This window comes from Heloderma suspectum, chromosome 1, assembly GCF_057233095.1.
Source record: "Heloderma suspectum isolate Gila_16-S chromosome 1, 16-S_ref, whole genome shotgun sequence".
NCBI lineage: Eukaryota > Metazoa > Chordata > Lepidosauria > Squamata > Helodermatidae > Heloderma > Heloderma suspectum.
This window is the reverse complement of record NC_139458.1, coordinates 240,559,579-240,585,579: the sequence shown is the minus strand read 5'-3', so window position 1 is coordinate 240,585,579 and position 26,001 is coordinate 240,559,579. Positions and strand designations below refer to the sequence as shown.

Below are 26,001 nucleotides of genomic sequence, written 5' to 3'. Positions count from 1 at the left end.
ACATCACTCCAGTGCTGAAGGAGTTGCACTGGTTACCAGTTGTTTTCCGGGCCAAATTCAAGGTGTTGGTTTTGACCTTTAAAACCCTATATGGTTCCAGCCCAGCCTATCTTAAGGAGCGCCTCCAGCAGCACCAGCCAGGCCGCTTAACAAGATCAGCCTCGGATGGCCTTCTCTCTGTGCCATCAGCCAGGACAGCTAGACTGGTGGGGACGAGGGAGAGGGCCTTTTCTGTGGTGGCCCCCACTCTGTGGAACTCCCTCCCTAGGGAACTCCGTCATGCCCCCTCTTTAATGAGCTTCCGTCGTGCATTAAAAACGTTGTTGTTTAGGCAGGCATTTGGGGTGGGTTAGGGTATTTTAGAAAATGTTTTTATTGTAGAATTTTATTGTTTTAAACTGTTTTTATTGTATGTTGTACATCGCCCAGAGTGGCTGGGTGACCAGCCAGATGGGCGATTAATAAATTTAATAATAAAATAAATAAAATAAAGTAATTCTATCCTCCTCCTCCTTTACACATCCATCCATTTAGAAGAAGGAATGCCACTGTCTGGATGTTAGCAGGAAAGTCCAAAATGTTTTAATTCAGAAGGTCTCTGTGCAAAAGGATGTGTATGAACAGGAGAAATCTGCTGTATTCCAGTTATAAAATACTGCCTAAGTGGTATTCCCTGCTACAAATGTTGATTTTTCTAATATTGCAATCCTGTGCATACTTGCATAGGACTGAGCTCCACTGAACTCAGTAGTGCTTAACTCAAATATGCATAGGTTCAACCTATAAAACATATTGAGCATTTGTTTAATAAAGGAACTTCTTCAGCTAACTGAAATACAACCCTTTCACATGACTCGCTTGTTACAACAGCTTCACTGGCTACCGGTCTGTTTCCAATCACAATTTACCTTTAAAGCCCTATATGACTTGGGGTCAGACTACCTGAAAGACTGCCTTCTCCAATATGAGCCTGCTCAGGTTTTAAGGTCTTCAGGGAAGGCTCTTTTCTTGGTCCCACCACCATGAGAGGAACTTTTTATGGTGATTTGGGAGAGGGCCTTCTCGGTGGCCGCTCCCAGGCTCTGGAACTCGCTGCTGAGGGAGGCTAGGTTGGCTCATTCTCTGTTGTCCTTTCACAGGCAAGCAAATATGTTTTTATTCAGGCAGGCCTTTGGCATGTAAGCTAGTCTACTGCTGAAGGGTTTTTTGATTGTTTGGGTGCTGTCTATTCATTTTTGTGTTTTCAATTGTGTTTTAATTAAGGTTTTGTTTTTAATCTGTATTTTATTATTGTTAGCTGCCTTGAGTACTATTTTTGGTGGAAAGGTGGGATATAAATTAAATAAGGGTGCAATCCTATGCATGTTTAGACAAGGAAAAGTCCTACAACTCACAGCATGCCCCAGCTTACATGGCTGGGTCATGCTGGGAATTGGAGGACTTTTTTCTGTCTAAACTTGCATAGGATTGCACCCTAAATAAATAAAACCTTTCACTTTTAAATTTGAAATGCAAACACCCTTATAAGAAATTTTGGTATTTTAACTGCCAGTGGAAGAAAATGAGAGAACTATTCAGCCTCGGTTCAGTTCTTTTCCTCATTCCCTGATTTCTTTTTGTTTCTTTCCTTTTTGGTATGTAGTCCCTCGGTTCAGCTTAGTAGTTTGAAACCTTAAAACTTAAACATGTTTTCTCTCAGAGCTCGCAGGAGTTCTTGTAAAACAGAGGATCAAATTGCACCCTCCATTTCCCCAGCCTTGTTTTTAATCTGGTATTTCTGTTTGCTCCAAATTGTTATCTTATGTTATACCAATCAAACATTATCCTACAAAGTGACTGGCTCAACTTCTTGTATCTTTACACCTTTTCAGTTTAGCTTATCTGTTATAAACATTAGCAAAAGTTAAAAGACTCAGAAAGGATGAGTTATCACCTCATTCACTTTCCACTGCAGAAGGACATGTACCCACAAAGACCATGGTGAGTGGTTTTGTGGATCCCTGATTGCAAGAGAATTACATACACCCTGGTCAAGGTGGTTTTTGATAGGCAGAGCCCGCAAAAGGTTCTACAGGTGTAGGCTTTGGGGTGTGGTATTCTCCAAGGAGAGAATAGGGAATTAAGTATGTACCCATAAATTTCACCTCCTTTTGGGAGGGAGTGGTTCACTTGCACCTGTCCTCTTTTAGACTGTAGGCCTACACATAGAAAATACCCATTTCATTTTGCTTGACTAGTCAGCATGGTAATTTTTCAGCTTTCGGGCATGGGCTGCTCCTTGATGTTGTTTGTCTCTGGGAGCTCTAGCTCCCCCTCTGAAGACGATTCCTACAGTGGGGGCATGAGACTTGGGGCTTAACTGTACATTACGTTAAATGCATAGGGTGCAGCATTTGCGGAGGGTTTTTTAGTTAATACTAAGCAAGAGGGGCATTTTTCATTGGGATTTCAGCATGTGGTGAGGGGAGGTTTAACCCTTTCCACCTGTAATTCCAACAAAAGTTGCCCTTCACCCTCTCATGTAGCAATTTAGCTTAGGAAAAAAGTTCCCATTTTGTAATGACTAAAAAAACCACTGATAAGGGGAAGGAGTGGGGAGCACGGATTCCTGGATCCACAGTTGGAGTGCTGTCTCCAACCTTGGATCCAGGAATTCAAATTATCCTATGGCCCCCTGGACTCTGTCTAGGGGGCCATAGGATTGCTCCTTCTGAGATTTTATTATATTAAGCAGTATATAAGTGTTATAAATATCTTTAAGGTTTCTTCTACATTGATTCTGAACTTATTCTTAAGCAATAGTTTTGCATAGGGCTGAGCTGAAAGTTGTAAGGCAATCATTTTTGGCTTGAAAGGGACGTGGGGGGACTTCTCACCTTTCTGTGCCTTTCACTGCCTGTGACTGTGCTTCCTGCTGCTTGGCATATTTTTTCTTATTACACAGAAGATACCAGTTTGAGGCCAGGAAGCATTGCCTTCACACTGTTTTAGATTTATGATGGTGCAATGTAGCCAATGAGATCTGTTTACATGATCATTTTTGTACTAAATCAGAATAAGGTTACTGCTTCCTGCCCTCACCCTGGTATCTTCTGAATGAAAAATAAAGTGGGTGAAAGGGTAGTACTAATAGCAGGGAGCACAACTACTGCTAAAATTAGTGAACACTTTCCCCTTGTTCTGTAGCTCCCCCCTCCTACAAAATTGCTTGGAGGGGGGTCCTATTTTCAGCTTGCAAACAGGGAGGCATTTTAGCACAGCCCTTGTTTTAAGTCTCTTCATTCTGTGGCTTAAATAGTAGCTTGATGATAAAGTTGAAGACGTTGGGTTTTATTCATGGAATAAGAATATGTTTAGGGTGGTTGCTGTTGTCTTACAGAAAGAATAAGTACATGGCTGTTAGCTTAGACGGAATTTCCAGAGAGACTCAGATGAGTGCTTTGTTTTTGTGTATCATGCTCTGTGTAATTTATGTGGGAATAACATGAAACATTAACAGGCCGCGGTGGCTTAGTGGTTAAGACACTGAATTGCAGACCGGAAGGTCAGCAGGACAGCAGTTCGAGACCCGAGTGCTGCGTGACGGAGTGAGCTCCCGTCTTCAGTCCCAGCTCCTGCCAACCTAGCAGTTCGAAAGCAAGAAATTGCAAGTAGATAAATAGGTACCGCCTCGGTGGGAAAGGTAACAGCATTCCGTGCACCTCGGTGTTCAGTCATGCTGGCCACATGACCACGGAAGCGTCTTCGGACAGCGCTGGCTCTTCGGCTTAGAAACGGGGATGAGCACCGCACCCTAGAGTCGGACATGACTGGTTGGGGACACCTTTACCTTTACCTTTTAACATGAAACAATGAAATTTTTTACAGTCTGATGCTAAGCATGTTTGTTCAGGAGTCACAGCTGGACTTGCTTCTAGTAAGTAAACTTACAGATGCCGTAGTCCAGAAATCCTTTGTTCACTTTCTGTTCATAGCTTGCATTTAAAAATAAGAACAACACAGAATGATAGGATTTGTATTTCCACGTGCTTGAATTATATACTGACCTATTTTTCCCTCCATCTCAGTTGAGTATGTTGTGGAGTATGATTATGATGCAGTACATGACGATGAGCTAACCATTCGAGTTGGTGAAATCATAAGGAATGTGAAAAAACTAGAAGAGGAAGGATGGCTAGAAGGAGAGCTAAATGGGAAAAGGGGCATGTTCCCTGACAACTTTGTTAAGGCAAGTACTTTATGTTGATCTCAGTTCTTTACTATAGTTGTTGTGTAAATTCAAACATTAAGTTATTCCTGTACTATTTGAAATTTAGCATGGAAACAAGGAACTCTTTATACCATCATACATCTGAAATTCTGGTATGGTATGTTTGAAGAGTATTGTATAATATGGCAAATTTTAATTTTTTGTTTGAGTTGCTTATCCTTTGCAGACCATAGAATTTTCGTTCATTAAGGCTGACACATAAGAGGTCATTTGCAAATCTTCCAGATTGGAACTCGGTTCCTTTTGTACTTTGATGCCAACTGTGCACTGCAACTAAAATAAAAAATGTGCAAAAAAAGAGTTACTTGGTTTATGCATTCAGTATCACAGTGGACCAAATTAGACATTATGGTAAATGTGTGGTGGCTGAAAATGCCCTCCATGCATCTGCCCCCCCATTTATGTATTTATTTATTTACTTACTTACAATATTTGTATACCGCTCCATATCTAAAACAGATTTTGGAGTGGTTAACACAAAAGATAAAACAGTAAAAGTATAAAAGGATTAAGACACCACCTTAAAATCGTGCCTTTTAAAAAACAATGCCAATAGAAACTGTGACTGGTGAATTAAGGAATGCCTCCTGGAACAGTGCTTCTTTCAGGAGGTGCCGGAAACAACACAGTGTTGGTGCCTTCCTGACCTCCAGGGGCAGGGAGTTCCAAAGAAAGGGGGCCACCACACTGAAGGCTCTTCTCCTGGTGGACTCCATTCGGGCCATAGGTTCATGTGGAACCACCACGAGGAAGCCCTCCAATGACCTCAGTGACCAGGCAGGCTGGTAAAGGAGAAGGCACTCTCTCAGGTATCCCGGTCCCAAGTTGTTTAGTACACTAGTACTAAAACCTTAAACCTGGCTTGAATGCGAACAGGCAGCCAGTGCAGTTCCCTTAGCAAAGGAGTTACAAGCTGAAAAGGGGCAGCTCCCGACAATAGCCGAGTTGCTGTGTTCTGCACTAGCTCCAGCTTCCAGAGCAGCCTTAAGGGCAGCCGCATATAGAGTGCATTGCAGTAATCCAGTCTTGAGATTACTAGCACCTGTACCACTGTGGCCGAGCTATCCCTGCCCAGGAGAGGCCGTAGCTGGTGAACAAGCCGAAGCTGGTAAAAAGCACTCCAAACCTCCATGGCCACTTGGGCCTCCAGCAACAGTGATAGATGTAGGAGTGCCCCCAAACTACAGACCTAATTTTTCAGAGGGAATGCAACCCCATCCAGAACAGGCAGTGAGTCTATCTCCTGGACTCTGGAACCACTCACCCACAGGGCTTCCATCTTGCCAGGAATTAGCTTCAGTTTATTGGCCCTCATCCAGCCCATTACTGAGTTCAGACATTGGTCGAGGACTTGCACAGCCTCTCCTGATTCAGATGTCACAGGGAGATAGAACTGTATGTCATCAGCATACTGATGGCACTTGGCTCCAGATCCCCTAATGACCGCTCCCAGCAGCTTCATACAGATGTTAAATAACATCTGGGACAAGATGGTACCCTGCGGGACCTCATAGCTCAATTGCCAAGGGGCTGAGGAATGGCCACCCAGTGTTACTTTCTGATACCCATCCCATGAAGTCGATCCAGGAGGATACCATAGTCAATGGTATCAAAAGCTGATGAGAAATGGAGCAGAATTAACAGGGTTGCACTCCCCCAGTTCCTCTCCCAATAAAGGTCATCCATCAGGGTGACCGAGGCTGATTCAGTCCTGTAACCAGGACGAAACCCCCTTTCGAGCCATAATGTCTGGTAGAACTTGCAGAATGTAATGATATCAATATGTTCTACTAGATGTTGTGGAGTGGGGAAGACACACAAAATGCACTGTATAGCAATTTATTTTAGTTTGGTGCTACACTGTTGACATTTTATTCGGAAATTGATTTCGGTCTTCTCCCTGTCACTGCACCATTGGATCTGGATTCATCTCTGGATGTGAGATTCTGTGGATTGAACTAGAGCTAAACTTCTAAGGCCAGATTTTTAATACAGATTTGGGGTCAAGCTGTTCCTCAATAAATTCTATGTAAAACAGATTCTCCTGAGTTGCATATAAATGTGTAGCCATCTGGATTATTTAGCAAGCTGTTTTGTTTTTGCAGGTGTGTTATGGCATTGTATAATCTGGTTTATATGAGGATTCATTTGCAGAGTGAAAGTGCATATGTGTGTGTACGCGCATGCGTGTGCATATGTGTAAGATTCTGATCCTCCTGATAGCATCATGCTTGAAAGTGAGGTAGAAAGAATTGCTAAAGGACTGGAAATAAGGAAACAAAGCCAAACTTCAGCAGTTTTAGTCCCAGCTTTTTCAGAGTTGAACGTGACCGTTTCTCAGTATTAGAATAGTAAAACCCATCTATCAACTGCAATTTGACTTATTTACTGATACCTTCTGGGTAATAAGAACATAAGAAGAGCCATACTGGATCTAGTCCAGCATTCCATTCACACAGTGGCCAACCAGCTGCCTATGGGGGACCCACAATCAGGACATGAGTGCAACAGCACTCCCTCCCATCCATGAATGAAACATTGTTGATCCTGTTGGACGTTAAACAGATTGCCTCCCAAATGCTGGGTATGTTTTGTGTGTGAAATAATCAATGTAGGGAATAGGACTGGCTGACTTTCAAAACATCCCCAACAATTCTACAGTTACCTAAAACTGCACCTTTTGTTCTTGATTAGGCTACATCCAACACTATACTTCCACTCAAACAATGGGACTTTCCCTTCCCCTCCTACCCCCTGCAGCTTCCCCTGTCCCCCTCCCCTGGAGGGTCCCCAAACCCTCGGGAGGAGATTTGTGAGGGGGGCTGTAATGGGGGAGGAATTCATTTCTCTAGTGAATTCCATTATACTGGTGGATGGACACTATTGGATGCTCTACTGTGTTTTTTATAATTGTTTTTCTAGAGCAATTCTTTTCTATTGGTTTGTTTAAATGACTTTGCAAGCTGCCTCAAATGGCAGGTGTTTAAATAATGTGTTTTGGATCAGTGGGTATGGCTTTTTCTCCTTAAAATTTTTATTTATAGGTGGAAGTTCCATTTGAAGTGGAACCTTCTCCTCTGACATGGTGCTAAGTGCTGATACTATAGTTATAGACATTGACCCAGTTTGCATATCACGGCGGCAAATCGTGGGTTCATTAACCCAGGATTTACATGTCGTGTGTGAGCTGCTTCCAATTTGCATAAACACCCTACAAACAGCCCCGTTCGTAGGTAGTTAGCATGACATCCGAACTTGGACACTCTGGGTTGTTTATAGGTTAAACTGTTTATTTATTTATTACATTTTTATACCGCCCAGTAGCTGAACTCTCCTACAGTTTGTTGTTAGGTTTACTCTGAGTTGTTAAACCCATAAATACACTACAAGTATTTGACCTGAAATATTTGTGGAAAAAATTGAAGCACACTTAATATGATTCAAATGTTATATTATGTAGATATTTTTATTGGAATACTTGTAAAAATTTAAAGACGATAGTATGTACTTCCCTTGCATTGTTTAAATGTAAGAAAGAAACAAAAGTACTAAAAACGGTTGACACACTAATTTAGTGTTCCCCAGCCTGGTTCCCTCCAGATATGTTGGACTACAACTCCTAGCATCCTTCAGTCAGCATGGCTTGCTAAGAATGTTGGGAGTTGTAGTCAGTACAGTTGGAGGGCAACAGGTTGGGGAAGGCTGCACTAATTAATTTTAGCAATCCGAAGAATTGTGCAGATATGCTGACAACCACTCATCTATTTCAACTCCTGTGGTTATTGGGACACCTTCCATTTCAGTGTCACTACTTATTAGTTTCATTTCACAATGAGGCATATATGTATTTCAGTGGCATATATGTATTTTCTCCCATACCTACTAAGGGCAATCATCTGAAAAACATTAATTATAACTTTGAAACTACTAACCTTGCCTAATACTGTATTTGCAGTTGGCATACATTCATTGTTAATAAAGAACTTATGAAATGGAAAATTTTGCATTGAGAAGTAAAGTACCACTCCACATCACTGCCTCATGGTGACAACATCTGGCCAGATTTTTGGACTTCTTTCTTTTGTCCCCCATCCCCCGCTTTTCGTACCACATAGCCTGATGAACAGTTCTGGAGGACTCCAAAAGCTTGCACGCTCTTGTGGCATTTTGGTTGGTCCTAATAAAGGTATTGGCCAATTGTAGATTTTGGGGGAGGGGGTTCTCATGGACCAGCATGGCTGTCTTTAAAAAAAAAACTGCTGGGCTTGGGGGGCGGGCGGGGAACACTGGTTGGATCCATCAGGTTTGTTTTTTATTGCTATAACCAGTGTCTGTTGCTTTGCAGACAAGAAAAACTTGCAGCTTTTTTGTATGCTTCATTTCGGAAATATTATCTTAATGATTTACATCAGAGAATTTATATACTGCTTTTCACACATACATATATAAAGTCATGATAAAATACAATAAAACCAATAGTTAAAACAATGATACAAACAATAAAGTCTAATTAAAACAACCCGATGTGGCCAACAATGACTGGGTTTGCACAACATGCCAACCTATTGTGGGTTGTTGTCTGGAACAACCCACAATGGGGTGGTGTGTTGTCTGAACCTGGACAGTTCCCTGCAGGGTGGGTTAATTTTTTGAAATAAGCCATGGCAAAAGCCAATGGATTGTTCTAGGGCTTGTTTACCCACGATAGGTTGGCATGTTGTCCGAAACTGTGATACCCAATCCATTGTGGGTTGAGGGAAGCGGCAAGTGAGTCACTCAGTGAGAACAACAAAAACCTCTGTCACTCTTCGCAGTTGTGGCCAAGCCGCCTCAAGCCTCCCTCACCAGTGGCGGCCCCTCTAGTGGTGCCCAAATAGCACTTTGGAGGCACTGTCACTGGTTCCCTGCTTTTTTTTTTTTAAATCCGCATTCCATCCATCTGCACAAATGGACTTTCTTTTAAAAAAAGAGGGGAGAATTTTAAAAAGGGGGGGAAGCAGGGTCCTGTGGGGCAGAACCTGTCTTGTCTGCCCATTCCAACCTGTTCCCCGCTCCTCGCTCTGATCGCTACTCTTTTTCAGTCACTGGCTTTTTTCTTTTTTTCTTTTTGTCGGTCTTTCTCAATTGCGCTTTAGAGGAATAGTGCTCTAGCACCATAAAGATTTTTTTTTTTTAAAGCAACCAGAGGCAACCAGAGCAGGATGAAACTCTCAACTGAAATTGACAGAATGGGGAAAGTAGTGAAAACATCCCTTAGGAGCATTACAGTGTGGGGAGAATTGAACAGTAGCATGATGTCCCCTGGCAGCTGGCAGTCACTCCATCGGAATAGTGCTATAGCACCATGAAAATTTTGTTTTTTTAAGGGAAAAGCTCTTCACATTACCAACTCTGCAAAAGGATGCCCAGGTTTTAAAGGGTGGACCTGACCCCAGGGAGTTTTCTTACTGTAATCCACACTTCCCTGAGTTGGCGTCCCCTTTTTTTCATAGAAAAGTTCACGCGCCATCCCACTTTTCCCTCCCAATTGGAGTGAGAAGGGGAGGAGGGGGCAAAAAAAATAAAGAAAAAAAGCTGGTGACCGAAAAGGGGTAGCAATTGGAGCGGAGAGGGGGTTGGGATGTGTAAACAAGATAGGTTCTGCCATGCAGGGGCCCTGGGATACTGGGTGGAGGACCGAGATGGAAGGAGGCGGGGAAACAAGTCTGTCGGGCACACAAGCCATACACTGTGGGTTGTTTGCAGAGCAACTCACAATGCATATCTTGTCACCATGATGATCTAGCGTGTCATGCTCAGTGCTAGCAGGTCAAATGCCTGGGGAAACAAGTGTATCTTCAGTTTTTGATGGAAACACTCCACGCTAGGTAGTGGTAGAAACGTGCTAGTAGTAATTGTAATGGTATTATGAAAGCTGGTTAGGCAGAAACAGATTTTAGTTGGTAAAGTGTCTTTCACAGTATGTGATAACGAGGGCTTGCAACATTTAGTAGAATCATTGCTTAGACTAAGTGGTACAAAAACTTTTTGAACTACTAAAACACGGCCATAGGAAGCAGGCTTCTGAGTTTCTTTTAGGTAGAGAGGGTTTATTCTACTGGCAGCAGTTAAAAGGTTTTATAGCTGAGGCAGCATTCCTGAGTGAGTGAGGTCTAATTGAGAACTTAATTAAAAACTGGGCAGTGAGTTCTATAGACCCAAGCCTCAAGGTTAATTAAAAAAAGAAACATAGGTGGGATAACCTGTGGGATAACCCACATGCTGTTCCATCACACCTGGTCACAGTGGCAGGATAACCTACAGTGTTTTTTAACGTAGGTTTTAGATTAGAACTGAATTAATTGACTGCTACAACAGCTAACCAGAACAAACTCAGAAACTCAGGACTCTGTAAAAAAAACAACCCAAACTGTCTAGAATGCACATTTGCTTTCATATTATGATATGGTGACTCTACTTACATGTTGGGAAACTGAGCATGACTTGGAGCATTCCTAAAAGTCTATCAGTAAAAGATACATTAGATCAATAATTTTAAATAAGGAATGGAAGAAACAACTGTGCTGGGCATCTTACAGAGAGGATTTAAAAAAACATCCCCCCCCGGCTTAATTATTTCCAGACAGTTTACATCTTTAATCTTTCTTAAAGATCTTATTACATAGTTTTTAGAAATCATTTTGGGGTGGGGGGAGTAAAGGCTGGGTAAAAATATATAAACACCCCGTCTTAAATTCTAAAAGAAAATATTTCATAATCCAAAGCTGTTCAATTTTTTCAGTTTTGGGGGAAAAATACAAAAATGGTCCTTGGGGAAAAAAACAGGGGGAAAAGTTTTCCTCCCCAATTTTTTCCTGGGCCTTCACATCTCTGTCATGACCCGTCCCTTCCTTTGGCCTTGCATCTGCTTCTGGCCTCTTAAGCTTGTGATTGCTGCCATGGAACACAGCCTTCTGTCTGGCGCTAACTCTGTACTTGCCTCTGTCTTTTGTCCTTGTCTGCTTGATCCCGAGCTTGACCTCCAGCCTGTCCTTAATCAAATCCCCTGCCCTTTTTATCCTCTGCTGCCCACACCTCAACTGGATCCCTGCTGCAGCCCATCTTGGAGCTAGGCCAGGGCCCTGTGACCCTCTTTGGGGTTGACATACTGTGAGTACGTGCTGTGAGTCTTCCTCGAGAACCCTGTCCCGACTGGAGACAACCCCAGAGGGTGAATGTCAGCTTTTAAAAGTTTTAAAAGTTACTGAAGAGTTTTAAAAGTTACTGAAGTATTATTGATGTGCACCAGTTCTATCTCAGTGGAAGCCCTTGGTTAAAGCATGGGTTCATGTAGTATTGAAATTTCATAATGTGTGTACATGATCCCAGATGAATAGCTTGTAAAACAGACATGTTTTTCTTGACGTAGAATAGAAAATCAAAATTGCATTATACATAATCTGTTGCAAGTGTATAATTTGCTTGAAGTATTTTGGGATCGCCTAAGGCAAAAAAGAACTAAAGGACAGGCTCTACGAAGCCAAGTTCGAATTGGTATGTGTCTGTTGCAACAACCAAAATTCTCAGTTGTATTGCCTTTTGAAAAAGGGCCATCAACAACCTAGATATCTAGAAGATTTGACATTCATTTGCTTTTCTTGAACTATGATTGCAGATTATGCCTTCTGCCATGTTGGATGGTAGATAAAAACAATGGATCTGTATTTGTAATTTGAATCAGAGAGAGAATATAATTCATTATGTACTGAAAGGCACCTTAATACCTTGTTCTGAATAAGAAACCATCTGGTTTTTACTAGAAGATATTCACCCTTTTGTGATTTACAGCCAGCCAATGTAACCGACTCCTTAATAGGTAATAGATATTTTTAGCTTAAATTCAGGTTTTATTGTATTGGGTAAAAACATTTTATTTCAGTTTTTATTATTTTATTTCATTGCAACATTTGTAACCAAAATTCAATATGGAAAGTTTATTTGGAAGTTGTCAAGACCAATAGCTAATACAACAAAGTTTTGATGAAGATAATTTTAGTGGAGCGTTACCATGGAGTAAAAACAGATAGTGCACTATTGGAGATCTTCCTGCACAGGTGTGTGCAGCTGTGACTATAAGTCTGGTACGAAACCAGGAAGCTTGTTGAGTTAATACTTGAACTTTGCTCGCTGCAGTAACTTGGTTTAAAACTTCCTTCAACACACACACGCAAATACCTGGGTGTGTTGAAGCAAATATGTATTTAGAACCAGTAAGTTCTTTTTTTTTTTTTCTTTGCTAAAAGTGGTGATATGAAAGTCATACATATTTGTGAGTAGTTGTTTGAGCCTGGATAAATCATCGTTGTTGTTCCAGTCTACTTTGATTTTTTAAATGGTTTGGCTGAATATTTAATTTCATGGCTTAGTCTGATGCAATGTTTGTAAATTATGTGAACTTTTCCAGACTTGGACAGCTGTTTGTTTTTAGTTCAATTTCATTCTATGTTTGGATTCATACATTACTTTTAGACATTTTCACAAGCTTTTATGAATTCTAAATCATTCTTGAAGGTGAACTCATTTAAATTTAAGCACTGGAGCGTAGAGTTCTTACCTCTGTTCCGGAGGTTTGCACTGTGTATATATTTTCTTGTTCAGGTTTCTAAAATAACAAAAAAAAAAAGATCTTGGTAGTTTAGAGTTTCCTCAGCTCTAGTGCCAATTAAGATGAACCTTGCTGAAAAATCTTTCCCCTCTTTACTTTTAGTGCAAAAGTTCCTAAATGTGGTTTTGAATGTTTTGCCTAAAATGTAAGATGAGCTCTTTAAGCGTTTTCAAATAAAATGTGTCCTGTATTCATTGCATCAAACCAACCTTAGATGAACATGACTTTAGAGGCTTAAATAAAGGGTTTGCACAGGGAAGGGCCCTTTTCTGGTTTGTTGTTTCACAACCAAAGTTTATGACACCACCTTTTTAAAAAAAGATGGTGGCCCTGTCCAATGAATGCTGGACTGAGAATGAGCAATTAGCTGACTGTGCTCTTCTTCTTTCAACTTCCTCTCTTGCAGTGGGCTGTTCAAATCATAGTTTCCCTGTTGTGTCCAAACTAGAAAACTGTGGTTTTAAGTGCTCCCTGCAAACTAGAATTGTAAACCATGGTTAAATCCTCTACTACAGGTTCTTTCACCTCTCCTTGCATCCCACTGAAGAAAGTTTTTGTTACCCATTTCGGGGGATACAACCTTGGTGTGATCTTGGAGGCTACTCTTTCCTTCTCTTTTCTAAGTTAAGTGGCTGCAAGGTCCCTCTTTCTCCTAATTTCACTCTTCCTGTCTGTACCTACCTATTGCAAAAATCCTAGGCTCCTCATAGCCACCTCCTTGTGTCTTTCCCACTTGCTACCTTGTTCCAACAGAAAGAAAAAAATACATTTGTTCTTTAAAAAGAAAAGGCTATAAACACAGTTTAAAACAGCTATATGATTGTGGTAGAAACCTGAGCCTTTCCTACAATTTCAAGTTCATTTTGCTACGGTATTACATCACAAGGTAAAAAAGTAAGCTTGACGTTTGCACACAGTTTGATCTGTTTCTTTCGAAAGTAGTGTTGTCATAAAAAAAAACACCTAGTTCTTTGCATGACAAAAATTACTCCTTTTGAACTGTTTTGTGACTGGAGTTTATGCTAATGCATCTCAAACGGGAGAATCTCCTTATTGTGGAGATGTATGATGCCGGGTAGGCCAAAACTAACTTTGGGGTGCAGAGGAATATAAACTTCTGTTCCTTATTTAGGCTGCTCCTGCAGCTCTTTGTTGAATAAGGAATTAGGGCTGTGCATGGACCCCCCAACATGCCTTGGAGGCCGCTTCAGGGCTTCCAAGGCGGGCCTGACCCACTTTGGGCTGAATCCTTCTTCAGACCCCCTCTGGATGCCCCTGCCGTGCTGTGTGAGCCCATGGGCCCTCAGGACATGCGCTTGGCAGCTGTCTTCTTCCAAGGAGTTGCCATTTTAAAAATCCGGAAACCCAGCTACCGCCTCCAGTTCCTTGCCATGGCAACTCCCTGTATTTCTGGAAATAGATCCTGTGCAAATCGTGGCCATCAAATATGCTACATTAATGTTGCATGCTTGATGGCTACCATTTGCACAGGATCTATTTCCAGAAATACAAGAAGTTGCCATTTTTAAAATGGTGACTCCCTGGAAGATCGTTGCCGGTGCACATCCCAAGGGCCCAGGTAAGGATCTGGGAGCTGGATGGCGGCAGAGCTGAGCTTCCGGATAGCTTGGAGATGTGCCAAAACACTTCAGAACCTGCTTTGCGCCCCCTCTGCCCCACCTCAGACATGGCCTGAAGAGGCCTGCTTTGGCTCGGAGTTCAAGCTTTGGGCCAAAGCAGTGCACAGCCCTACTAGGAACCAGGTTCAGTGTCCCTTCTGGATATATTCCTGTTAAATGGGTTGAAGATTGAGCGGTCCTATGGGGATCAATGGTCACCTCCGAACCTGGGGGAGACCGCCTATCCAATGCAGACTGGGAGGAGCAGTGAAGAGTGCATCTCCTCTGCGCTCCCACTGACCTGCTTTCACAGCTAGACAGTGGATTTTGGGTGACACAGGACATAAGAAGTGTCGTACCAGCACTTCCGATCTCCCTGGCCTACCCCCAGGACCGCCCTGTTTCCCCTGCTCTGTGCTGCTCTTCCGGGAACCAACCAATCCTGTGGCCGTCTAGCTGCTGACTAGCAGCCATAGGATTGCGTCCTTAATTGTTTAATTGTCAAGATAAAGTGCAGTTCAAGATGGTGTCTGGACACTATATATTGCATTTTATTTGTTTGTTTTAATAGGTGATTTACAATAATTTTCTACACCTAAATATCTATTATTTATGCATAAATACAAACTATTTTCTTAGTGCAGTTCTGTAACATACCACAAATATTTTAGGCTCATCATCTCCCCTCTGTTTATCTTCATCAGGAAGTTAAGAGAGAGACAGAATCTAAAGATGATGGCTTGCCGATCAAGAGGGAAAGGCATGGAAACGTAGCCAATCTTGTTCAACGTATGAGCACTTACGGGCTTCCAGCAGGAGTGTTTCAGCCTCATTCCCAGTCTAAAGGCTTCAGGAAGAGTATGTAGTATTTAAGGCATATCTTTTTAAAAAAAATCTCCCAAGTGGATGAGGAATTACACACTAGCAGAAATTGGAAAAGCTATATTGCAGTTCGGACCAAATGGTCCAGGTATCATGGTTATATAATTAAACCTTCTTTTTAGAAATTAATTCTCATACTACTCATGACACTTTTTTGATATCACATCCATGTTGAAAACTACCATCTCAGTGTTTTTTAAAGAAGGAAAGTCTAGGATAATTACACCTGAACTGTAGAACCAAAGATCCGAGTTCAGGTATAGTGAGAAACTCCTGCTAGTATGAACGAGGAAGCAGATGCTTCCAGTCTCCTTGCAGCTGTGACAAAGAAAGATAAGAGGGGGTAGGAAGTGCAGAAGCCCAAGGATCGCTGCTGCTTGTTCATGTAACATTAAACTATGGAGGACCGTAGACTGCAAAGCTAATGCTACAATAGTTGCCACTGCTAGTTGATCCTAAAGGATGGTCCCAAGACTCCTTTCTGTAGAAAAATGCGCATCTTGCTCAACTCTCCTAAACAAGTGCACAAAACTTTTGTTTGTGTTCAAAGGTACACTTCAGTTTGAGGTAACATATTTCTCACTTTCAACAGAATCGAAAAAACGCCAATGTAGAGCTTTGTTTGAGTATATTCCTCAGAATGAGGATGAGTTGGAGCTGAAGCAAGGAGATGTTATAGACATTAATGAAGAGGTAAGCCATTTTACAGAATTTAGGTGGATGAAATGAAACTGTTTTTTACAACAATAACTGAATTGTACAACCCTGAAAAACAAGCGTGTTAGTGTCGGGAGCACCCTTGCTGCCTTCTGAAACACTCAAGTAGCCAGAATCAACACGCAGACGATAGGGCTCTTTTCCGAGGCTTTATTTCCATTCAACCTAATGACGCTTACAGATGCTAATTGCCTGAGCCTAATGAGGGAAACTTAAGAGAGCTGCCTATCCGGGGTTTCTAGCCTTAAGGAATCAGTTGGTGCCCATTTGGAGGGAAATAGCGGGAAGCCTCTGAACTTAAGGGCTAGGAGGTGAAAGTCCACCCCTTTCCCGTGGGGCATCGGGGTACAGCTGTTGACGTCGCGCCAAGCGAACTGAGCACCTCCTCTCGGTGCCCTCCATCTCCCGCTTGTCCCTGCACCTTGCATCCTGAAGCTCCAGTTGTCCCTCCCCCTGCTTGCCAGGGACGGTAACACTCTCGGGAAAGTGAGCAGGGAGGAGCTCTCCCTCCGGCGGCACCTCTGAACAGCGCGCGGGTTCCTCTCCTATGGTTTCTATCTCTTCCTCAGAATCAGAACTGCTTTGGGGCTCTATGGGCTCTGATCCAATCCTGACAGTTAGGATCTTTCAAATTACTAAATTTGATTATATTAGGTTTCTGTAATTTTAGAATTAACTAGAAAATGCTGTTTAAAACACTGCTCGTTTGTGACGCATGCTTCACAGCTTCTGAAGAATTAAAGTAGGAATGTTAAGATTCATGGTTATACCTGATATTTTTATTATATAGAAGTTAGAGAGCTATAGAACTAAATGCCTTGTAAATTTTTGCTACAGTTATACCCATATAAATATTGTAAAAATAACTAAATGGGAAGATGTCCAAAGTTAAAGAAACTAAGGTTGAAGAAATAAGAGGAGTATTTGGAATGTATACAGTATATAGTAAACAGTCTTGTCCACCACCAAGTCCCCTGCCCCCACTCTGATTGCAATCTCGATTGTGGTTGGAGCCCTTTTTCTTATTTCTTATTTTTTGTGCAAAAACAGGGCCAGAAATTTCATTTTCTTTAGCATTTTCCCAGCCCTGTTTTATGTGCACACACAAAAAAAGGTTATTCGCAGTTGCACACTTGTGCAACTGTGGGTATCCAAAATATAGAGGCTTGCCTTGGCTGCTCCCTGGTATGTTTGAGCTGTCAAACATACAAGGTAACAAGCAAGGCTAGACTGTAAAGAGGCTGGTTTGGCAGCCTTCGACAGTTGACAGGTGGGGAAACAGTGTGTAGACTACCCCTTAGCAGGATTATCCCCATGGTTCAAAGGCTTGCCTGGCCCTTTGGGGGTGCCCTGATAAGAATCCCCACTTGCCCAAGCCCCCAGCAACCTGTTTTCTGGGTGTGCAACATACCACCCCTTTTTTTTCTCACCCAAACTCATTAACTGCTTCTAATTTGACAGCTGTCCATAAAATATTGTGATCAGAGCATGGATAGGGGGCTTGGCAGGAGCCAGGGGTGCCAGTGGCAGCCCCTCCCAAGTGCCATTTGGATACTTTGGAGGGCCTGCTGAAGGCAAGGTGAAAGGGGCCCTGGAAGCAGCTGTACTCAAGAAGAGTGGCAGGTGTTCCTGCCGCTCTTGCTAAGCAGCTCGCTGCCCAATGCCCTTTACCCACAGTGGGTTGGCATGTACAGGTTCGGATGATATGCCAACCCATCGTGGGTAAAACAGCCCCTACAACAGACCAATCATAGAGTTGGGAATGACTTCAAGGATTATCTAGTTCAGAGTTGGGGAACATTTTTTGGCCTGGGGGCCACATTGGCCCAGGAGGAGGAGTTCAGGAAACACAAAGTGAAGAAGACTGAGCTGGTGACTTGAGGAGCACTCCTCGAGCTGGCAGCTTAGTTAAGAGTTGCTCTCCTGCCACCTCTGCCTTCTCTGAAGGGTCAGGGCTTCAGGGAGGGGGCAGAGCCTCACTAGAGGCCTTTGCAGGCTGGATGGGAAGGCTGAATTTGGCCCACAGGCTGGAGGTTCCCCACCTGTGATCTAGTCAGACCCCTGCAATGCTCCACCTCTGATAGGTGGCCATCCACGTCTGCTTAAAAACCTCTAATGGAAGAAAGTACACCACCTGCTGCAGCAATTTGTTCCACTGTCAAAGTACTCGTACCATCAGGAAGCTCCTCCTAATATTTAATGTAAATCCTTTTTCTTGTAATGTGAAGACACTGGATTAGGCCCTAGCCTCTGGACCAGCAGAAAACAAATCTGCTCTATCATCTAAGTGACAGCCATTCAGATATTTGAAGATCCCTATCATATAACTTCTGCAGACTAAACATACCTCATAGGACTTGGCCTACAGATTCCTCACCCTCTTTGTTGCCATCCTGTGGACGAATTCCACTTTGTCTATATCTTTCTTAAATGGTGGTTCCCAAAACTGGTCGCTACTCCAGATGAGGTCTGACCAAAGCAAAATAGAGTAGTACCGTTACTTCTTGGGACCTGGACACTGTACTTGTATTGATGCAACCTAGAATTGCATTAGCCATTTTAGTAGTATTTACATTTCTATACCACCTCATAGCCAAAGCTCTCTGGGCAGTTTACAAGACAAAAAACATTGAAAATACAGTATACAAAGTTTAAAAACCACTTACATAAAAACACACAAACAGACAGTACATACAGAGACAACATATATCTAAACAACTGTGAGCAATCAACTATAACCCTAAGACAAACTCATCGTATGCTGCCAGATGTCTGAGAAACGAGAAAGGTCTTAGCCTGGCACCAAAAAGATAACAGTGGTGGCACCAGGTGGGCCTCATCAGAGAGATCATTCCATAATTGGGGGGCCACCACTAAGAAGACCCTCTCCCTTGTTGCTGCTTTCTCAGCCTCCCTTGGAGGAGGGCCTTAGGTTCAGAGTGTAGTGTATGGATAGGTTCATGTTGGGAGCAGCACGCCATCCGATATTGTGATCCTAAGCCGTGTTGTCTACTCTGATTGGCAGCAGATCTCCATGGTATCAGGCTCAAGCCTCTTTCATTAGCTCTTACTTGACCCTTTTAACTAGAGATGCCACCGCTGACTCCTGTTTAACTTGTAGTATAATAAACCCCTAGATCCTTTTGAAATGTATTGTCAAGCTAGGCGTCACCTATCCTTTATTTGTGCATCTGATTTTTCCCACCTAAATGCAGAACTTTGCATTTAACTCCATTGAAATGAATTTTGACCCACTTGTCCATCCTGTCAAGATAATATTGAATCCTGTTTCTTTCTTCTAAGGCATCCCACTTGTCACTTCTGCCCAGGTTGATGAGGAGCTGTTGACGAGCATTCTTTGGGTACGAGCCATCAATCAGCTACACATAATCATCAATCCACCTAACAGTAGCATTATCTAGCCCACATTTTAACATTTTGAGAAGAATATAATGGGAGAACCTGTTGAAAGCCCTGATTAAATCAAGATATATTACATCCACAGTATCCTCTTAATCTACCAAGCTAGTTACTCTATCAAAAAAGGAAATTAAGTTAGTTAGTTTAGCATGACTTATTCTTGAGAAACCCGTCCTGACTTTTTGTGATCACAGGGTTTTTTTTAAAGGACAAACTGCTTAATTATCTGTTATAGAAACTTTGCAGGTATCAACATCAAGCTGACTGAGTGGTAGCTGCTTAGATCCCCACCCACCCCCACTCTTGAAGGTGGGGACAACATTTGCCCACCTTCAGTCTCGTAGCACTTCACCTATTCTAAAAGAATGTTCAAACATTATAGACGGAGACTCGGGGATTCCATTTACAAGTTCCTTTAGTAGCCTGAGATGCAGTTTGTCTGGCCCTGTGGACTTAGATTCGTTTTGAGTGGCGAGGTGCTTCTCTTTACCTATCTTGGGCTGCAACTCCTTCGAGCAACAAAAAGTATTGTGGCACCATAAAAACTAACAAAAAGATGTTTATCAGCAGCAGCAGTTTTGTGAATGGTCACAGTTAATAATGTGATTGTAACTTTCAAGACTTTCTGCATTTAATTTCCTTCTGATCTTGCTGTTTACAATTCTCTCCCTCCCCCCTGAAATGTACTGTATACATACCTGAAACTCTCGCTAATACTTCATGCATCTGATGAAGTGAACTATCGGCCAGTATGAGGGCGCAATCCAAGTGGGATAGTCAGCTGTCTCTGAACTCGGAGGTGGCCGACTATCCAATGCAGGGCAGGCGGAACATGGAGGGATCCTCTCCTCTGCACTCTGGCCACCCTGCATTTGCGGTTGGACAGCCAATTTTGGCTGTCTAGCTGGGGAATTCGGAGCAGGAGGGCGGGGAGGCCACGCAACACATAGGAAGCGTCATAATGATGCTTCACCAGTCCCCTCTCCTCCCTGCCACTGGGAACGCCCCCCTTTTGCCCACTCTGCACTGTGTTTACAAGTGCAAAGACGGGGAAGAACCGCTCCGCATACAAAGGGGTGAAGGAGGGAGTGGTATGTGCGATTTCTGGGGATCAAGCTCAGAGTCCTGGCTGCGAGCTCAGTTTCCGGAAACTGGAAAATCCTGTGGCCATCTAGACACTGTCTAGTAGCCATAGGATTGCTCTCCCCATGTGTTGGTTTGTAAGGTGCCATGAGACTCTTAGTTGTTTTTGCTGAGTTGACATCCCTCTGGAAATGTTTTAAGTCTGAGCTCATCAGAAAGCTTCTTCAGCAGACACCCCGGTTACTTTAGATGCCTCTCATTTTTCTTCCTCACTGGAATTGTTTGTGATTGTGCTTTCAGTATCTTGGTTTTAAGAAACTCCCACCCATCTTGAACTCCCTTCTTGAGTATTTCTGCCCATGGAATACACACAGTGTTTCCTTGAATGTTGAAATTAAGGAATGCACCTAAAGTCCAGGGTGCACATCTGACTACCCTCGGTTTTCCCTTTCTCCAGTATCTTGAAACTCAAGATGTCGTGGTTACTTCCAGCCAAGGTCCCCAGAGTTTTCACCTTGTTAACCAGTGAGTCTAGGATCAGCCCTGTGGCCAGCCTTCCTTGTTAGGAGGTGCAGCTACATTTCTAGGTGGGGCATTTTTGGGAGGGAGGTGCATAGCACCAGCCAGCCCCACCCTCCTCAATGGTGGGGAGTGTTCTTTGGGTATGAATGAAGTTTAATCTGTTGAATTGTTTCACCCTTTCTTGAGAGATTCCCAGGAATACCAGATTCAAAAGCTTGACTTTGATTGTAGGTACAGTCCTCTTTCACCTGTGGTCTGTCCCTTTGTTCTGATTTTTCATGAACTGAACTACTTTGGCAGTGACAGTGAGCTCCTGAGCTTGGCTTTGATGCTGGATTAAGTATCTCAGTTTAAGATTCCACCTGAAAAACAAACTTGTGCATACTACAAGTTTAGGGAAGGGCAGACAGAAAATCAGTACTTTAGGGTGTGTTTGTTAACTCCTCCTTGAGGGTCCCTCCTTCTAGTCTTGTTCCTGACCTTGAACTTTCCTTTATGTTGGACAATCAAGGGAAAACTTTTTAATTGGTTGCTATATAAAGGACTGGCAGAGGAGGAGATGGCTGGAAAGCATCACCGATGCAATGAATATGAACTTGAGCACGCTCCGGGAGAGAGCGGAGGACAGGAAGGCCTGGCGTGCTATGGTCCATGGGGTCACGAAGAGTCGGACACGATTTAACGACTGAACAACAACAACAACATATAAAGGACTAATCAAGCAATTGGAATCTAATTGTGGAAAGCAATTAGAATTTTTTTTACTGGTTGCTGGGTTGATTTTTCTACCCAGAAACCCTGAAAAGGCCCTATGCTGGGCTGCACACATTGGGAAAATCAGAAATTAGGCTGAGTTACAGCCTAGGTGGCCGGCCAGCCAGCTAACTGTAGTGTGCACAGCAGTGTTTCTATTCCTCTAGGGCTAATTTCATCCTTTGCCATCAAGTACTCAAGAAAAAGAATAGCCACTGTGATTGTGAGTATAGTGAGTGCTTTTAAAGAGTGAAGGGTGACGTAGGGTAGATATTTTTTCAGATCACGTCAGGTTGTCTCTTTATTCACCCTTAGCAATAATCACCCAATCCTGCTCTGCTCATCATAATAACTGCAGAATAAACAAACTCTTACTTTGTACTGCAGGCAAACAAATGTGCTTCTTTATTGCTGGCTGGGTAGAGAACACAAACTGAAAAGCAGAGCAAATGAAAGTCCAAGGGGTGGAGTCTAACTGTAGTCCATAATACAAAGCTCTAATATTAAACTCTTCAAGGGTCATGTAACTATATAGGCTGGGGTTTTTTTTCAGGATCAATTTAGTAATTACAGGGTGATTGTGATCATGAAAAATCCACCCTCAGTCAGGGGAAGTTCGGTTGTTGTTTCTTCTGCCATTTGGAAGTTGAAATTGTCAGTTAGGCACGCCAGAAGTATATTAGACCTTTCATTCTTAGCAGAGAAATTACTTAGCAGAGAAATTACTCTGCTTACTTTCAAAAGGTAGCTAGATGTTACTTCTATGTATCTTCTCTTTGAAATGTAGTAATCTCATCTAAGAAGACATCATCCAAATCTTCTGCCTGGTTTGCTGGTCTATAGCAGACACCCACAATGATATCACTATTATTTCCCTCTCCTTTCATTTTTACTGAAATGCTCTCCACCAGCCTCCCTTACAGGTATACATTCTTTACATATAATGTTACTCCTCCCTATTTCCTGTTTTGTCTGTTCCATTTGAATAAGTTATACCCTTCAATCCCTATATTCCAATCATGAGACTTGTCCCTACCAGTTTCAATAATGCTTTTAAAATAACATTTACCACCTTCTATTAAGATTTTAAGTTCATCCTGTTTATTTCCCATACTCTGTGCATTAGTATAGAGACACTGGAAACCATGGTTTGTACACTCTGGCTGCTCTCTCTTTGGTTTTTCTTGCATATTAGTGGATACCCATCCTGCCATCCTGGTTTCACTTATGCTCCTATCCCCGCTGTCACGTTTTCATCTAGGATTTCTTCCCCCACCCCCACAGGATTTAGTTGAAAGCCCTCCTGATTCAAGAGTCCTGCCAAACATGTTCTTTCAAGTCCAGATATGTTCTTCCCAGTCCCATCTTCCACGAGAAGTCCTTCATTACAGAATCATAGACCAGGATCCTAACTTTTGCCAGTGACACCATCTACATAGCTAGTCATTCATTTCCAGTATTCTTCTCTTCCTAGGCCATGATCTTCAACAGGAATAAGTGACATGAACACCACCTGTACCCCAAGGTCCTTCAGCTTTCTATCCAAAGCCACAGTTCAGAGCTGTGTCTCGCAATATCATTTGTTTCCGTATGGGTCAGCAGAAAGGGATAATGATCACTGGACTTTAGTCTTGGCAAGCTTTGTATCACATCCTGGATATGTGCACCAGGATGTCAACACACCTCCTGTGACAACTTGTCAGGATGGCACACTGCTGCATCCGTCTCTCAGTAGGGAGTCACCAACTACCACCACACATCTCCTTAGGGCAGCCGCATGTTTCCTTCTATCTGCAGAGGCCTCTTGAATCCTCCTTTGTGCTCTGTGGAGTGTGGGGATGCTGTTCCAGTTCCAGTGGTGCAGAATAATTGTCTACAGAGAGGTCCTAGCATTGGCTTCACAGCTCCAAAGGCATTAGCTTTGTCGTGGGTGTTACATTCTTCCATGTAGTTTTATACAACCTCAGGCAAACAAACAAACACAGTACAGACCTGTCAGGTCACCAAAATAACTTATTTGCTGGCCATGTTGCTTGGCTCACTGTAGGTAGTGATGTGGTCTTCCTGGATGACTCCTCAAACTGCTCATGTTTGCTTGCTCTAGCCTGAGAGCTCCCTGGGACTGGGTAGCTACTTATAGAGCTGGGTAGTTGCTGGCCCCACCCCCAACAAGCTCAGTGACAAACCTCAAGCAGCAGAAGCCCCTCTCGCCAGGACCATGTACCAGAGCTCATGCAGTAGCCCCTGAGGCCTCTTCCAACATTCTCACATAAAACTCTCCTGTTTGCTGCTCTTTGTTTGCCCTGTCAAACACATTTTGCTGGAGGGCTTGGTTCCTGGGACTTTCAAAGGACCTGAAAATACTTTTTCAACAGCAGGCTTAGGGGCAAACTATAAGCAAGGACTTGCCTTCTGCTGCTGCTGCTTCTTTTTATTTGTGAAACACAAGCTGGCTGGAATGGGAGGAACATGAGTCTCTTACGTTTACAATTAAAACCATATCACAGTATCCCCACTTGTAGCTCCATCTAGTGTAATATGCCACATTGGCATTAGAAAACTGTTGCTGCAGTCTCAGTCAGCCTTGTCTGCATGTCTTCATAGCAAGACACATCAAACAATTTCCATCTAAAATGGATGTTAGTGTCGTGTGTAATCCTGTCCAGCATATGTGCTCCTTGTTGCTCACTAATAATGAGGTGCTTTATCAATCCGCAGTGCTAATATTGTATACATATAGGCAGTGACCTTTGAATTCCTGTGTATTGCTTATGGCAGCCTTCCCCAATCTGGTGCCTTTCAGATGTTTTGGACCACCTCTCATCAGCCCTAGCCAGTAAGGAACCCTGGGAGTTGTAGTCCTAAATATCTGGATGGCACCAGGTTGATGAAGGCTGTCTTGTGATGTTTATAGACAGCATATTGTAAAAGTTGTGGGTTACTTTCCTTTCATGTTGTTGGTAATGTAAGATCATCCTCTCCACAGGTGGAAGAAGGCTGGTGGAGTGGAACACTAAATGGCAAATCAGGCCTATTCCCTTCTAACTTCGTAAAAGAGCTAGAGGTAATAGATGATGGAGAAACCCAAGAAGGCCTGGATGATACAGGTAGTATTTGCTGTGTTTACAAGCAATCAAATTGTGGATGGAATATTGTATGGGATGCCATTAAATGTTAGTCAGCAATCCAGCAATATGGCAGTGCTTAACCTCAAGCATGCTCCGTTAGATTCAGAGAATTGATTAGTTTGCTAAGAGCCAAACGTGTAAATATGTGAAGGATTAAGATCTAGTTTGTGATTCCTTGATGCTTGGAGGCAGACTTCTATATCTTATTCATTTATCATTTGCCTGATATTCCTAGCAGGTTCTGACTTTTATTTTGAAGAACACCCTTAAAATGATAATAATGATCATTGAGCATTACTACATTTTGAATATTTAAGTCAGAGGTGGGGAACCTCTGGCCCATTGGCCAAATGTGTATGTCCAGACCTCTCACTTGGGACCGCCAGACGCTCCCTAGGCCACACCCCTTACCGACTCCACTCCAGGTTATTGATATTATTTACTTTGTCTCCAAACTACAAAGTTGATGGCAGGAACTTTGCACAAGCTGGAGAAGGAGAATGCCTGGATGCAAATCTCTCTTTTTTTTCATTGTCTACCGAACAAAAGCGAGACCCACATCTATTACTTCCCACACTTTTGGCTCTGGCCACACTCACAGATGAAATATAGACCCCGGCAGGATTTGACTGAGTTAATGCAGACCTTGACAGGAGAAGAAGAAGATTTAAGGAAAGAATAGAACACTGTGGTGGACAGCTCAATGAAGATGTCAACCCAGTGTGCAGCTGCTGTAAAAAGGGCAAACTCCATGTTAGGCATAACTAGAAAAATAATTGAGAATAAAATTGGCAATATCATACTGCCCTTATACAAGTCTATGGTGCAACCACACGTGGAATACAGTGTACAGTTTTGGTCACCACACCTAAAAAAGGATATCATAGAGCTGGAAAAAGTGCAGGAAAGGGCAACTAAAATGATCAAAGGGCTGGAGCAGCTCCACTATGAGAGAAAGTTACA

The 26,001-nt window shown here is 42.7% G+C and overlaps 1 protein-coding gene across 10 annotated transcripts in view; it reads left to right on the top strand.

Moving 5' to 3' along the window:
• CD2AP (CD2 associated protein) overlaps nt 1-26,001 on the top strand; it is a 131,004-nt gene that overhangs the window by 17,309 nt on the left and 87,694 nt on the right. For 8 of the 10 annotated variants that reach the window (XR_014786008.1, XR_014786004.1, XR_014786003.1 and 5 more), the window contains exons 2-5: nt 4,068-4,228; nt 15,238-15,391; nt 16,008-16,108; nt 24,897-25,017. Coding sequence is in view for 7 of the 10 variants with exons in the window: in XM_084821626.1 (XP_084677752.1) it covers nt 4,068-4,228; nt 15,238-15,391; nt 16,008-16,108; nt 24,897-25,017 (537 nt within the window). In the remaining 3 variants the exon portion in view is untranslated. The remainder of the gene's footprint in view (nt 1-4,067; nt 4,229-15,237; nt 15,392-16,007; nt 16,109-24,896; nt 25,018-26,001) is intronic. The other 2 variants (XM_084821683.1, XM_084821675.1) reach the window with 1 other exon arrangement.